Source organism: Oryctolagus cuniculus, chromosome X, assembly GCF_051225735.1.
Source record: "Oryctolagus cuniculus isolate XC-2025 breed Fujian yellow rabbit chromosome X, ASM5122573v1, whole genome shotgun sequence".
Lineage (NCBI taxonomy): Eukaryota > Metazoa > Chordata > Mammalia > Lagomorpha > Leporidae > Oryctolagus > Oryctolagus cuniculus.
The window spans coordinates 1309032-1324125 of NC_142888.1; the positions used below are offsets into that span (position 1 = coordinate 1309032).

The following is a 15094-nucleotide window of genomic DNA, read 5'->3' on the forward strand; positions in this document are numbered from 1 at the left end:
CACTGAGTGACGGTGACAATGTAGACTATAATTCCAGTAAATTAAATCATGTGATCGCCTTAGCAGGTTGCCAAAAGTCAAAATTTAAAGACATAGAAGACACAGAGCCAAAGAAAGGTTCAGGAGATACCGCAGAGGAAGTGAGTGAGTAAAAGAAGAAAATAGATCTGTGACATTTTGACTTAGAGGAAACCACTCCTCCCAGCTGCCCTTGAATGTTTTAAACCCCAAGAAGGGGTGGAAAGTCCACAAGACTGGGCCCAGGTGTTTCCACAGTTGTGCCACCTCCTTCCCTAAATTTACCTCTTACTCGACAATGGCTCTTTTGCCGTGTTACCAGATATAAGTAACTACGAACCACCAAGTGGGAAAGGAAGTGAGTGAGCAGAGTGGGAGTTCATCCATTTGGCCAAGTTGTTGCTCTGCTTCACTCAAATGACTGCCTACTTCATCCTTAGAGGACAGCGAGCTCTTGGGCGTCCATCTGTGACGTGGTGATGTACACTCTTTCCAATTCTTCTGAAGGGCTTTTTGCCCTTCCCCAAATTCTAGTTTCCAGACTCAAGTATTAGAAATATCTCTGCAAGCTATTTTTCAGACTCCTAACTGAACTGCCACTTGTGGTTCCTCCTCCACTAGACGTAAGCCCCCTGGAAAGGTGGGCTGTCTCTTTCTGTTTGCTGTTGTGTCTCTGGCCCCTACCTGAGTGCTTAGCATGTGGTAGGTTCTCAGTAAGACTTGACTGAGTGAACAAGTAGGAATGACGCAGACCCCATGTCCGTGTCAAAGAAGGGGACTTTGAAAGTCAGGCTTGTTGCACTCCTCTGACAATCCTAAACTCTAGCACAGCACAGATGCTTACAACTAATTTAATGTGTCCAAACAATTGGCAAACCAACACAGTGTTTAATTCCTGCCCAAAGCGTGATTGATTTCCTTGGCCATCCACAGCAGAGCCTAAAATATATCATTAGAGTTATTTTATCAGTCCGTGAGCAGCCGGTGTGCCCCAGAGAAAATGGTAGAAAGAGAAAAGGCAGCAGTTGTGATGTGGTTGTAATCATGGCCAATGGCAACCAGCTGGTGCGCTACCAATTAGCAAAGACAGTATCTTTTCCTTTCTTGGATTTCTTCATATTTTAAATGAGTAGCCGTCTCTAGCCTGCCAAGCTTCGAGGTGAAATGAGCTCCTTCTCCGCCCCATGGACTGTTCTGCTGGCTCGTGTGTTCTCCGGTCCCCCTCTGCCTGAGCCTTGAGCCGAAGTGTTCATGCACCTTGGCGTTACCTAATGGTTTCCTGACTGCTGTGAGAGAAGTTAGCGTCAAAAGTCGGGGTTTCGCTGAGATATTTTCTTGTCCTTTCCAGCACAGAACGCTCCAAACAAAGGCAGGGTTATCACATGCGCCTGAGAGCTGCCTGGGAAAAGCAGGAGCTGCAGTTATCAGAGTTGGAACCTTTCTGAAATATGCTTTTGTCTCTGCTTCTGTGGCGTTCAATCAGATCAACAAGTGTTGGCTAAGTGTTGAGCGTGGTTTCCTGTAGGATTGTGTAAGGCCCGGCAGGACAATAAGCGTTTTGGGGGCACTGAGTAATGCAGCCATTTGTGAGCCGGCAGCCGGGAAAATGTGAGACAATTTGCTGCCGCTGGAAAGAGGACAACTGGGGCTGAGCTCCTGCAGAAGCAGATTAACCTCCCCGCAGCGGAGCCAGGCGAAGGAGCAAGTCAAAATGGTGCGTTTAAGCGGCCGGTAGCTGTGCTGTGTCATTCCCTATGGGGAAAAAGTTCGAATCCAGGTGCAGTGGGGCCTCAAGTTTACAAAATCTGGGGAGCCTAATTTAGCCTAAAAATAGTACAAGATTGTGAATATGCAATCGTGGAGGGCTCCCTGGGGCTTTGGATGGGGCCATGTAACTTGGGGACCAGAGGTTTAAACTGCTATAGTTTTATTGTGAATTTGCCCCTTGCTCAAACTCTCCATCAGGGACGCTGTCAGGCTGTGCACAGACCACCAGCAGCCCCAGCTGGCTTTGAGCTCCTTCCTCTGCTGATTCTCCCCGCACTTTTCTATAGGCTTTGCCCTTCCACGGCTTTTTGTATTGGCTTCATAACTGCTTTCGGTAAGACAAAGAAATATTAGGTACACCTTCTCTCTTTAATTGTATTCTTATAACATTATTTTAGCTACAAATGTTTGCTCTTAAGTTCCTAAATCAGGCGGTTGGGAGTATTTTAAGATGTAAGTGGGAAGATGGGAGGGAGGCGAACCATACAGTGGTACCCATGTCCATATGAGTTTGAAATTTCTTGTGGACTGGAACGGTTGCAATGGACTTAAAAGGTAGGTAGGACAGCTATATATGGTTGATCAGCGCTTCTCAAGCTCTCGTGGGCACACAGATTGCCTGAGGATCTTGCTAAAATGCAGATTCTGAGGTATGAGGTCTGGGGTGGCAACTGAGTGTCGGCATTCCTAACAGGCTCCCTGGCGATGCCCATGCTGCCAGTCCAAAGACCATACTCCGAGTGACACGCAAGTATTTATTTGTAAGAAATGCGGTAGCCCAAGTATACAGCCAATAGGGGGCTGGCTTGTGCTGATTTTAAGGCAACTAGCCCCAGGATGGAGAGTCTGCACCGAGCCCACAGAGCCGGTGCTTGCTGACTTGAGGTCTGCAGGTTTGCAGACCAGCTCCCAGGGTGCTGGGCATTCTACCGCCATTTTCTCTTGATTCCCATGGCCTCTTGATGTGGTTACTGGCTGACTCTCTTTACAGAGGGGGAAGTGAGGTTTCGCAGGATTAAGTAACGTGCCAATTGCACAGAAGCAAAGCAGGGATTTGAACCCATTGCAGCTTGGTGCTTTCACCCATAGCAACCCCCGTTGCCTAAGCAGTGTTATGTGGCCAACGCATTCAGCAAAGGCTGCTGGCGAGTGGCAGCATCTCCTTTTGCCTTTCTCCTCAGAAGAGGCCCAGGGAGAGTTCCCCAGGGCAGAGGAGAGTGGGAAAGGGCTTAGGAAAGCTCTGTGCGGGAGGCACTGAGGCTGACTCTCAGGCCCAATGCGAATCTTAGCTCTAACATGAACAGCGCTGGGAATCTTGCTTGTTTTGTGGGAAAATGGTCTTCTCGAGGGGTCTGGTTTTCATAATTTCGCGTTGGAGCAACTAAGCTATGGTGCTTCTAAGCACTGAGAACTTGAGTGCCAATGTTTTAGCATTGCTGTCTGTGCGATGCTGAGATCAACTGAAACTCTCTCCTGCATAAACTCAGGCAACATAGAGATTTAGCAGCTTTTGTCTGGGCCGGCCAGTATTTATTTATCTTTGGCCAGCACCATAAGACTTTTCAAACCACTTGCCTGATGCTGACTTAAGCTTTTTGTTCTTGTTTAAACTTAGCATTGTATTTTCTTCAGTTATTCAACAGGGAGATAAGCGGGCCTGGCCTTGGGCAAATAGTTGAAGGTCACGTTTGTCACAAGGTCCTCGTTTTCCCTTTAGGAACACCCCTGGTCCCCTCTTGGAGCCTCTTCCCTCTGCTTCTCGCCCTCCCCCTCTACTGCCCTTCAGGGCCATGTATTCTTTTTTGTGTCTTTTTTTTTTTTTTTTGCAGGCAGAGTGGACAGTGAGAGAGAGAGAGAGAGAAAGGTCTTCCTTTTCCGTTGGTTCACCCCCCAATGGCCACTGCGGCCGGCGGGTGCTTCTCCTGGTCTCCCATGTGGGTGCAGGGCCCAAGCACTTGGGCCATCCTCCACTGCCTTCCCGGGCCACAGCAGAGAGCTGGACTGGAAGAGGGGCAACCGGGACAGAATCTGGCACCCCGACCAGGACTAGAACTGGGGTGCCAGCGCCGCAGGCAGAGGATTAGCCTAGTGAGCCGCGGCACCAGCTTGTGTCTTTACCTAAATGACAAGGTAAACTAGAAGACAACTGGACCCAATTAAGGGCTAGGGAGTTGCTCTTTTTTCTCCCAAATTTAAAGGATAAAGCTTTAGAGGAACCATCCTGAGCCAATCAGGACATAACGCTTTTTGGTGGGGGGAACTATCCGATGGCATCATTCCCTTGCTGCCTCCCACTGCCCTCTGTGCCCCTTAGAGTTTATTCTAATGTTTGAGGTGGCAGGTTTGAATCTATTTTCAAAGTGTAGGGACACTGCATTAGGGGTTCCTGCTGAAGCATTATTTATGGATCACATCTTTCTCCTATTTCCAATCAAATGCCCCCCATATAAATCTGGTAAAACCCAAATTTATGCCTATTCTCACCAAAGAGCAGGCCTTAGCAAGGCCATAGAATGTTTACCTGAACACAGATCTTTTAGTCAATTTACTGCCATGCTGGAGTGGACAGGGCACCAGGCAGAACAATAGCGTCTGGCTACCTGGTCTGTGTCTCTTAGGATCATGGATGCTGGGACTCACGTTGCATCTCTAAAATGACTTCTAGGGCTGCTACGTGCTTTGAAATCCCATCATGGCCTTCCTGTATTTAAGTTAGAGCTTCTCTGATTCAGGAGGGTCACACAAGGAGAGCTGCTTCTCCAGCATCAGTATCATGGTCAAGAATGTGGGCTGGCCAGTGCCGCGGCTTACTAGGCTAATCCTCCGCCTGCGGCACCGGCACACCGGGTTCTAGTCCCGGTCGGGGTGCCGGATTCTGTCCCGGTTGCCCCTCTTGCAGTCCGGCTCTCTGCTGTGGCCAGGGAGTGCAGTGGAGGATGGCCCAAGTGCTTGGGCCCTGCACCCGCATGGAAGACCGGGAGAAGCGCCTGGCTCCTGGCTTCGGATCAGCGTGGTGCGCCAGCCGCAGTGTACCGGCCATGGCGGCCATTGGAGGGTGAACCAACGGCAAAGGAAGACCTTTCTCTCTGTCTCTCTCTCACTGTCCACTCTGCCTGTCAAAAAAAAAAAAAAAAAAAAACAGAAAGAAAAAAGAATGTGGGCTATGCAGTTAGACTGGCGGGATTCAAATCCCAGTCCCACCACACACTGGGGCCTGGGCAATTTATTGATCTATCACAGCTTCAACAGCTACACACGTAAGGACTGATGTTAGAATCTATTCTATAGGGAGACTGTATCACAACCTGCTCCAGGGGTGGGAAGGTCACAAACTACCCTAAAGGATGGCTATGTTAGGACACGCCGACGCCGACGTAGGATGGTGGGCCTATTGCCTACTCCATAAGGTGTGCTTGTCACGACATAGGGCAGTTGTGACCAGGAAAGTAATTTACACTTGTTAGCGGCTCTAAATTGCACCTGGCCCAGGACCAGCTCTCATTAACTGTTGACTAGGATTATTATTTTTACTAAAATTAGTCCCATCCTTCAAGATCAGATTTCAAGAGCCTCCCTTCCATAATACTTTTCTTGATTATCTTAAGAAAAAGACAGGTTTCCTTCCTTAGGTCTTTGATAGTGAAGTCAGTGGACTCCACCTTAGCATCTGAGCTGTTTCTTTCCACCTCTCTTTCAGTCACGATCTGGTGCCCAGTGTGCCAGGTGTTTTCACATAAGACTGCTCATTTAAGTCATGTAGAGTGTGAACACTGCAAACTCTCTCGCTTTACAGACCAGAAAACTAAATGTTAGAGCAGAGAAAAGATGACGAAGATGACACAGCTCACAAATGACAGTCCTATAACCTCCTCCTCTTCCTCTAAGTCCATCACCCTGCAGTAATCTTTACTGGTAATAAAATCCCATGAGGGTACTTTCAAAATGTTTGTGGAAAATGAAATTGAAAGATACAGTTTATTTCAATGCAATAAAAGTTTAAATCCAGTTGTTTCACAATATACATTTCCAAAAACTTTTTGAAAACCCATTGTCCTCTCAAACCTCAAAGTTAATCTTTATTTCTGCAATTAGTCACTCAATGTTGGGCACACTGTAGGCTCAAAGTGAAGTGTGTCGAACAGAAAAGCCAAACTGGACCTCTTACTATGGTGATATTATTTCCTTATACACCTAAATAACCATGATGGTTACAAGTCAGATTAATTAAATATGAAGCTTTTATGTATGTAATGGGTTATATAATGGTTCCTGACTTCCTTATAGAAAATACAATATTGATCTCTACCCCCCTCCTTTTTTTGCATGCTCTATGCTTTAGTCTCTTTCTACTTTCATGTGCTTATGGAACTATGCAGCCTGAGTGATTTGCTAAGAAAATTGATGTGTATATCCTGTGTGAGTGATGATCTGAGAGTCCAGCCGAATCTCACCAGCTCCCCTAGGTAAATGCATTTCTTGTTCATATGGACTACATTTAAGATGTCATTTTCTTTTAAAAGGTTTTTTTTTTCTTTTTGCCTTCACAACTGAATTTTCCTTAAATAAGGGTGGGCAGAACAGTTTATCAGTTGCTGAACAAGCATTTGAGTCAATGGTGGAAACTGAGCCCTGTTTATATATTGCACTAACACAAGAAAGGAGAAATTGCATTTCTAAAAGTCAGCGCCAGTTATCACCTCCTGTACCAAGTGAGACCATAGAGAAGCCTTAAGATGGAGAATCTAGGCTATTTAGAGGAGAAAGGGGAAGCACAAGGGAGGGACAGAAGCGAACAGAAGCAGAAGGAGGTCCAAGGCTGAACTAGGACTAGAGGGTTTACCTTAGAAGAAACTGATCTGGAGCTGACAAAAGCGTAAGTCATCAACACAGGGCTCTGCGAGTGTGTTAGGAAGCTTCTGGAGTCCAGCTCAGGGCTCTCCTTCCAGGTGACTGTTACATGAGAGCAGCAGGTTGCAGACCTATGCGCACAGTTGTGAACCCTTTGTGAAAATGAACATGCACACATTCTTGTGAATAGAAAACTTCTAGAGGTGTGTTACTCTTCCTTTACCCGCCTATAGTTCTTGGTTTTGTGGAATAAAAATACAGAACATGATTTTAAAAATGGAAGCCAAAGAATTCACAAAGGGTAACGTTTTGGAAAGAGCAATTGTGTTGAAATTTGAAACACTGCATTTTGTCAGATGCAACAGGCTTATAAACCCTCAGACATTTATTGGAGATGTGCTTGAGGACTGGCCGGCTAGCTTCCTTTCTATTCAATGTTCTTCCCTTCAGTACACAGAGGAAAGTTTGTGAATTTGTCAATGGTTTCTGTGACTCAAGTTATTCATGTTAATATAGTATTTAAAGCCCTTCCTGATGTGTGTATCATCATACTGTACTAGGAAAGACTGCATACTGCCTTGGTCATTGGGTTTTGCATTTTTAAAACTGGTCCTAATGTCACGAATTGATTTAACACCTAAAGAACAAGTTAAAAACTAAACTTTCTATTCAACCAACCATATCTGCTTAATTAGCACTCTGCTGTGAGAAGAGCAGATATCAGCTGTGAATATAAAAGGACTTTGGCAGGAGTTGTCACAGTTTTCTCTTTCTGCTTTATTAGTACAAGTTTTAAATGTAGGGCTGTAAAAGCCAAAAAAATGCCCTGCAATTTGGTCCAGTGTTATATGGCTCCCCCGAAAAGGGGGCCTTCACTCACAAAAAGTAGGCCTCATCATTTCCAAAAGTCTTCCAGCAAATTTTCTTCTGGCCGTAAACTTGGGATTTAGAAAAAAAAAACTAATCTGAGCAGTTGTATATGTCACTTTTGCAGTGGAGGGAGACATGAGAGATAGGCGTGCTCCCTGATGCCTTAAGGAGGCTCTGCCACACTCTGCCTTAGCCAGTGACTATGACAAATAGGCATCTATTGTGCTTGAGAAATGAATTCTTCTTTCACAAAAATAATTATCCCTTTTTTCAAAGAGATAAAATAATATCCAAAGCAAAAAATAACCATGACTTCATTGCACTGAATGGATAAGACCACCACTACCTGTCTATAAATCAACAGAATGCCTTTGGGAGACTTCATGAATTAATAAACAGACTCTTGATCTATGTAAATAAGTAATGAAAGCTGGTTTTCTCCAATCCAGCTTTAGAGTTGTGTGATCTATATCAGGAGGAAAGCTGGCTGAGCTGACCATGGTTTATTCAACACCCAATTGTATTTTATTTTTTTTAAGATTTTTTTTTATTTATTTGAAAGAATTACAGAGAGAGGTAGAGACAGAGAGAGAGGTCTTCATCTGCTGGTTCACTCCCCAGATGGCTGCAACGGCTGGAGCCGTGCTGACCCAAAAACAGGAGCCAGGAGCTTCCTCTGGGTCTCCCACGTGGGTGCAGGGGCCCAAGGACTTGGGCCATCTTCTACTGCTTTCCCAGGCCATAGCAGAGAGCTGTATGGGAAGAGGAGCAGCTGGGACTAGAACCGGTGCCCCTATGGGATGCCAACACTTTAGGCCAGGGCTTTAACCCGCTGTGCCACAGCACCAGCCCCCAAGTTATTACTTAGTCTCCTTTCCTTTCCACTCCTGGGCTGTAGTGGGCCCATCACACTCCTGGGGCCAGTGAGAATCTTCCAGTGATTGGACAGATTCACTTGGCACCCGCCTCCGTCCAGACAGAGCAATACCTGCATGGCTGCTTCCTTATCACAATGATAAGCACGATGCAAATATCTTCTTTTGAATGCATGACCCTGGGTATAGCCAGAGGAAATGAACAATACTGCGTCTGAGCAGTAACTTTTACTTAGAATTGAGAGTTAAACTTAAGGACCCATACCTACAGTTCTAGCAAATCTAGCAAATCTAAGGTAAGTAAAGTTAATATCTTCATATTATCAATGAACTATTGGGCAGCCGAGTACCAGTACCTATGCACTTTCACAAAGCAAAGAACAACATGAGAACATTTATCTTTGTGACCTACTGCTTATTATTAAATGGAACATTACACTGAGGATTGAAGCTACAGAATCAAGAGAACCAGAAGTTGAATTCATGTATTTGTCAGAAATATTTCACATTTCAATTTTTACACAGGGAGAAAAAAAAAGAATGTTTTCACCTTGTAAATGCAATAATTTTTTCAAGTCTTTTAACTCTTTTTTGACAGCATGTTTGAATTGCACTCTCATACAGTTTCTTCATTTTGTTCTGTCTTGGGCATTCATTTGGATTTTAAATTCTCAGAAGTATTGTAAATTATACCCATGTCCTTTATGTTAAATTATGGTCATGATCAGGACTGTGGGTGTCATTTACAATGATATCAGCAGAACCCCACAATGGTTTGAATAATTTGGTAAAACCTTTTGGCCACATCAATGAAGAGAAATTTCAACGGATGAACTATTTAATACATGCTGAGCCATTTGGAATTCACCTCTTCACAAGGTTTTATTATCTCCTATGCAAGTCGGCAACTACTTCTAGAATATTTAAAGAATCAAATGCACTTTGATATGGTGATCTGGAAGGCAGTGCAAAGATGGCGAATTTATGACTCTGAGTGGGAGATGAGTCGAATGCATATGATGCTTTACAAAATCAACATATTTCTAAGTTTTAAAGTAAAAGCCATAGAAAATAACTGTAAGAATACATGTACTTCATAAAACTAAGTCAATCTCTTTTTTTAAATTAGCATCTATATTATCCCTAGTGAAAAAAGTTGACTTAAAATATGGAGGCTAAAAGAAAACCTAGCTAGATGCTGCAAACCTTCATTTTAAATATTTTATTTTATTTAGGACGATAACATGGATACAAAATCCATTCTAGAAGAACTTCTTCTCAAAAGGTCTCAGCAAAAGAAGAAAATGTCACCAAATAATTACAAAGAGCGGCTTTTTGTTTTAACCAAAACAAATCTTTCCTACTATGAATATGACAAAATGGTGAGACCCTATTTATTCTATTGTTTTTATACTATTTATTGTTTTCCCACAAAGTACTTGATTATAATGAAAGAATATCAGCCTTCTTAGCATACACAGTAAAAATGAACTTGCTTCCACTTATCACGTTGTCTTTTCTTAACTAAGATAAAAAATAAATTCAGGATAAAGGATTTTAAGGCATTTGTTAACTAAGGCAAAATATAACTTGAGACCAGTTCTCAACTGAGGGCATTTTTGCTTCTCACAAGATACTGCACAATGGTTGGAGACATTTTAGGTTATCACAGCTAGTGAGGGTAAATGCTTTTGACATTGGGTACATGGAGGCCAGCAATACTGCTAAATACCCTACAGTGCACAAGGACAGTCCCACAGCAAAGAAGGATCCCACTCCAAATGTTAGTAGGCTGACAGTTAGAAATCTGCTGTAAGTCAAACTATTTCTATATAGTTGGGGATTCTATTGTAGTAGAAAAGCTGAAATTCTGTCATGAACCTGAAACAAAGAATTGTTTTGTGGAGTTAAATCTTAATTTTTCTGAGTGTTCAAGGGTACTCCAAAAAGTTAGTGGAAAAATGGAATTAAATAATAAGCTGATTTTTGTGCAAAAAATTTTTTTGAAATTCATGCATACGCGAGATCTTCAAAAAGTTTGTGGAGTGGCGGGTATTTGGCAGAATGGTTAAGCCCCTGGTTGGGATGTCCACATCCTATAGCAGAGTGCCTGGGTTTGAGTCCTGTCTCCACTCTTGATTCTAGCTTCCTGCAAATGTGCACCATGGGATGCAGCAGCTGATGGCTCAAGTAGTTGAGTGTCTGCTACCCATGTGGGAGACCTGGACTGAATTCCCAGCTCCTGGCTTCTGCCTGACCCAACCCTGGCCATTGCGGTCACTTGGAAGTGAACTAGTAGATGGGAGATCTCTCTGTGTCCTTCTCTGTCTCTCTATCTGTCTCTTTCTCTCTCAAATAAATAAATTTTAAAACCTGTCCAAAAAGTTCATGGAAAACTATGCATGGATTCACCACATGGCAGGTGATCTGAAACACATTTCAAGATAATCAAACAAGATTATTAACTACTGCTTAAAGACTTGCTTTTGGAGGAGTATAATGTGTCCACCCTAAATACATTCTGTTGTCATTGGATTTTGACTATTATGGAGGAATGGGAAGTGATTCTTCACTGAGCAGCCATCCTCCAATCTCTCTTCCAAGCATAACTTTATCTTCACGCTTTCTTTGGGCACCATGGTACATCGCATGCAGTATTGTAATATTTTGTTCTAATTCAGAAAAGAGGCAGCAGAAAAGGATCAATTGAAATTAAGAAAATCAGATGTGTGGAGAAAGTGAATCTCGAGGAACAGACACCAGTGGAGAGACAGTACCCATTTCAGGTAAGGGCAGCAACAGCATTACCTTGGGTGGAAGTTTCTTTACTTTTGGTTTTCTTTTTAGATTGATTTACTTATTTGAAAGAGTTACAGAAACAGAAATCGTCCATCCAGTGGCTCACTCCCGTAAGTGGCTGCAACAGCCAGGGCTGAGACAGACCAAAGCCAGGAGCCAGGAGCTTCATTAGGGTCTCTCATGTGGGTGCAGGGGCCCAAAAACTTGGCCCACCTTCTGCTGCTTTTCCCAGGCCATTAGCAGGGAGCTGGATCTGCAGTGGAGCAGCCAGAACTCGAACCAGTGCCCATACAGGACGCTGGAGTCATAGGCAGTGTCTTAACCCGCCATGTCACCGCTCTGGCCCCTGAAAGTTTCTTTAATATTTTCTATCATGAACTCAGAATATCTAAGAAAAATAATGATGGTGTGAAATGATCTAGTAAGACATGACATGGCTTGGAACATCCCCAGATGGGAGTTGGGCAGTTAGCTGAAATTCTGTACAACAATCTGCCTTTCCTGGGGGGTGGGGGGACAAGAAGAGAGTGTAACTGCAGTGGCCTGGCCTGCCACGGGGCGGACAATCTCTTTCATTAGATAGTGTTCATCTTTGCTGTGCTATGAGCTGGAGCTGGTGGGCACACTATAGGTAATGAAACACTGCCCCTGCCCCAAGGCATTTGCAAGGAGGTGGCAAAATTGACAAGTGAACATAATGCAATGAGGATGAGTGTTGAGCTGGAAGTGGGCAGAGGACATCCATGGTGCCCCAGGCAGCAGGAGCTTTGTTCCTCCCTCCAGGAGGTCAGGGAGATGGTCTGTTGGAGGTGACACTCAGGTTCAGAAGCACAAGTAGTGCATAACCCAGCAAAGACAGGAAGCACAGCAGGACAAAAGCAACAGGTGTCAAGACACTGAAGTGTGAAGTAGCTTGGTCTCTTTGGCCAGCTCGAAGCAGTTTCTCTGAGTAAAGCACGAGAGAGTGAAAGAAACAAGCCTGAAGCAGTGGGAAGGACCCACGAGGAGCTTTGTACCCCCGTGGGCGGGAGTTTGAATTTGCCCTGATGTATTCCAAACATGATATGCTGTGGAGAGCACTTTTGGAAGTGACTTGAACTAAGCCATACCCGACTTTCATTTTATCATGAATACTTCCCACTCTGATCTAAAGGCAATGGATTGTTTTTCAGCTGGCCAGACTACCTAGTGCTAGTATTAGGAACTTATGGTCAGAAAGAAAATCTGGGGGCCGGTGTTGTGGCATAGCAGGTAAAGATGCCACCTGAAAGCCAGCATCCCATATGGGTACGGTTCATGTCCTGGCTGCTCCGCTTCTGATTCAGCTCCTTGCTCGGAGCTGGTGCTGTGGTATAGCAGGTAAAGCTGCCGCCTGCAGTGTCGGCATCCCATATGGGCGCGGTTCGAGTCCCAGCCACTCCACTTCCGATCCAGCTCTCTGCTATGGCCTGATTCAGCTCCTTGCTTAATGGCCTGAGAAAAGCAGCAAAAGATGGCCCAAGTGCTTGGGCCCTTGTCACTCATGTGGGAGACTCAGGTAAAGATCCTGGCTCCTGGCTTCAGCCTGGCTCAGACCTGGCCATTGCAGCCATTAGGGGAGTCAACCAGCAGATGGAAGACCTCTGTCTGTCTGTCTCTCTCTCTCTCTCTCTCTCTCTCTCTCTGTAACACTATCTTTCAAATAAATAAATAAATCTTTTAAAAAAGAAATCTGATAATCCAGTTAATTAACAACCCGTACTTTCCACTTAAAAAATATTACCCAATTGGGAGAAGCTGGGGGAGAGTGCTTGGAGATGCTGAAAAGACATCACAGAGACACAGGTACTCAAAAGGGCACAGGACTTGGAGCCTCACAGAACTCCTACCCCTACTACTTACATGACATCCATTCAGCTTCTCTCACTTGGAAAAATAGCATACTCATATTTTTCACTGAGTTGAAATAGCATTAAAATATTAAGGTTAACTAAGAAAGAGCTCAGCAACTAGTAAGTGTTTAACAAATGGTATGTATCATTTACCAACAGGAGTTGAAGAAACTAGAGAAGTATCTGGAGAAGATATTATACTCTTTGAACGTTTACACGTGTGTGAAAGAATAGAGAAGAGCTTACTTGGGGATTCCTGGGTGCCATGTAATGCAACAGATTGAAGCAATAGGGAGATACATTTTTATTCAACATAAGCATGAGCTGTATAATGATGAGAATATAAGAAATCAGCAGAGATGGCATAGCGAAGTAAAGGACATTCTATCCCTGGAGGAATTTTTAAGGATAGAACAGCTAAATCAATGTTTTCTAATAGACTACAAAAGCAATCACCATTGGGTAGGCAGATGGACAAGACCCCTCCTACAACACATGTCATGTCTAACATATTAGAGTTCTCAATGGCACAGGGCATCTCTGCTGAGACCTCAATGGTCACCACTTTTAGGTACATCACTGCTATGATTTCCCATGTAAGAGTGTCTGGGATAAAACCAACTGAGGAGTGGAAGATTTTTAAGAATATGCTTTTTAATCACCTCCTTCCAGAACTAATGCAAATTATATATATATGGATAACAGGAAACTTGCAGATGTGCCAGAGCGAACTATGATGTAATTTTATCTAAATGCACCAAATCCTTTCCCTTCCAGATCGTCTACAAGGATGGGCTTCTCTATGTCTATGCATCAAATGAAGACAGCCGGAGTCAGTGGTTGAAAGCATTACAGAAAGGTATTTTTTAAAATGTCATAAAAGAGAGGAATTGACTGAGTTCTTTTGAAGCACGATAGAGGAACACCATGGTAGTAAAAGGACGCGATGCCAAGAGAGAACCTCCTGATTTGTCTGCCACCCTCAGGGACTGTGCCAGACTCATCATTTCACACGCTCATGGCTGCGTACAGGAAGCCTGTGGGTTGGATGCCCTTCCCTGTTCAGCACAGAGCTGGCCATTGTGCCTTCACAGCAGCTTGGGGAAGCCAGGCCACTTGGTCTCCACCCACTGGGCTTGCCTTTACCAGGCCAAAGTTCAGGTGCTCACGGACCTGTATCAAGTCCTGTGGCTGCTGTACCTTTGATGTTTAAGGAAAGTTAGACCCAGTATGCACTAAGCACTTACCATTTCCTAGCTGCTGCCAGGAGCCAGGAGCTTCTTCCAGGTCTCCCACATGGGTGCAGGGGCCCAAGCACTTGGGCCATCTTCCCCTGCTTTCCCAGGCCATAGCAGAGAGCTGGATTGGAAATGGAACAGCCAGGACATGAACCAGCACCTGTATGGGACGCCAGTGCTGCAGGTGGCAGCTTAACCTGCTGCACCATAATGCTAGGCTCCCAAAACCACTTTTTTTATCCAGTACATTATAAACACAAGGGCCTGCTGAAGCTTTTATTCAGTGATTTTTAGGCTGCCCTAGTAACAGCCTGTAATAGGAGGGAGAATCTTTGCTATAATTTGGCATTGTGAGGGTTTCCTCTGCAGCATTTTTACTTTAAAGTGGGTAATGGTCTGAACACAATCTTCCACTCAAATAATGACTTCGTCTGTGCATTTTCAGGCACTGAGCTCCTAGAGTGGCGAAGCTTTTCTTCCCTTCAAGTGTTAGAGCCTGCCTTTCCTCGGTACACCTCAAACTACACACACCAACTCTGCTTGGAGGCAGACACTTCCTTTTCCACACACAGGGCTTAATTTTCCCTTCGCATGAAAGGGCCTAACAGCTGATTCTGTAGGCAAGTGAGGTGGCCCACCGTGGGAGGGAAGCATCCTTCGCCCACTCCCAACTTGTTGAAGTGAGAAGGGAATCCCTCTTAGCATGACACAAAACTGCAGCCAACTTCTGCGTTGCTGTGCCATTTAACAGAACAGACTAATATTGGTATCTCTGGGTATCAGTTTCCTAACCTGTAAAATGAGAGAT

General features: G+C 44.4%; 1 protein-coding gene across 7 annotated transcripts in view; it reads left to right on the forward strand.

The window, feature by feature from the left end:
- Positions 1–1255: 1255 nt before the first annotated feature.
- Positions 1256–15094, forward strand: part of BMX (BMX non-receptor tyrosine kinase) — a 53466-nt gene continuing 39627 nt past the window's right edge. For 2 of the 7 annotated variants that reach the window (XM_017350007.4, XM_089324806.1), the window contains exons 1-5: positions 1469–1732; positions 6125–6248; positions 9614–9760; positions 11060–11164; positions 13826–13907. In XM_017350007.4, the coding sequence (XP_017205496.3) occupies positions 9623–9760; positions 11060–11164; positions 13826–13907 (325 nt within the window). In that variant the 5' untranslated portion in view covers positions 1469–1732; positions 6125–6248; positions 9614–9622. Of the gene's footprint in view, positions 1733–1981; positions 2120–2354; positions 2436–6124; positions 6249–9613; positions 9761–11059; positions 11165–13825; positions 13908–15094 lie in introns of those variants that run through there. The other 5 variants (XM_008272377.5, XM_008272378.5, XM_089324803.1 and 2 more) reach the window with 4 other exon arrangements.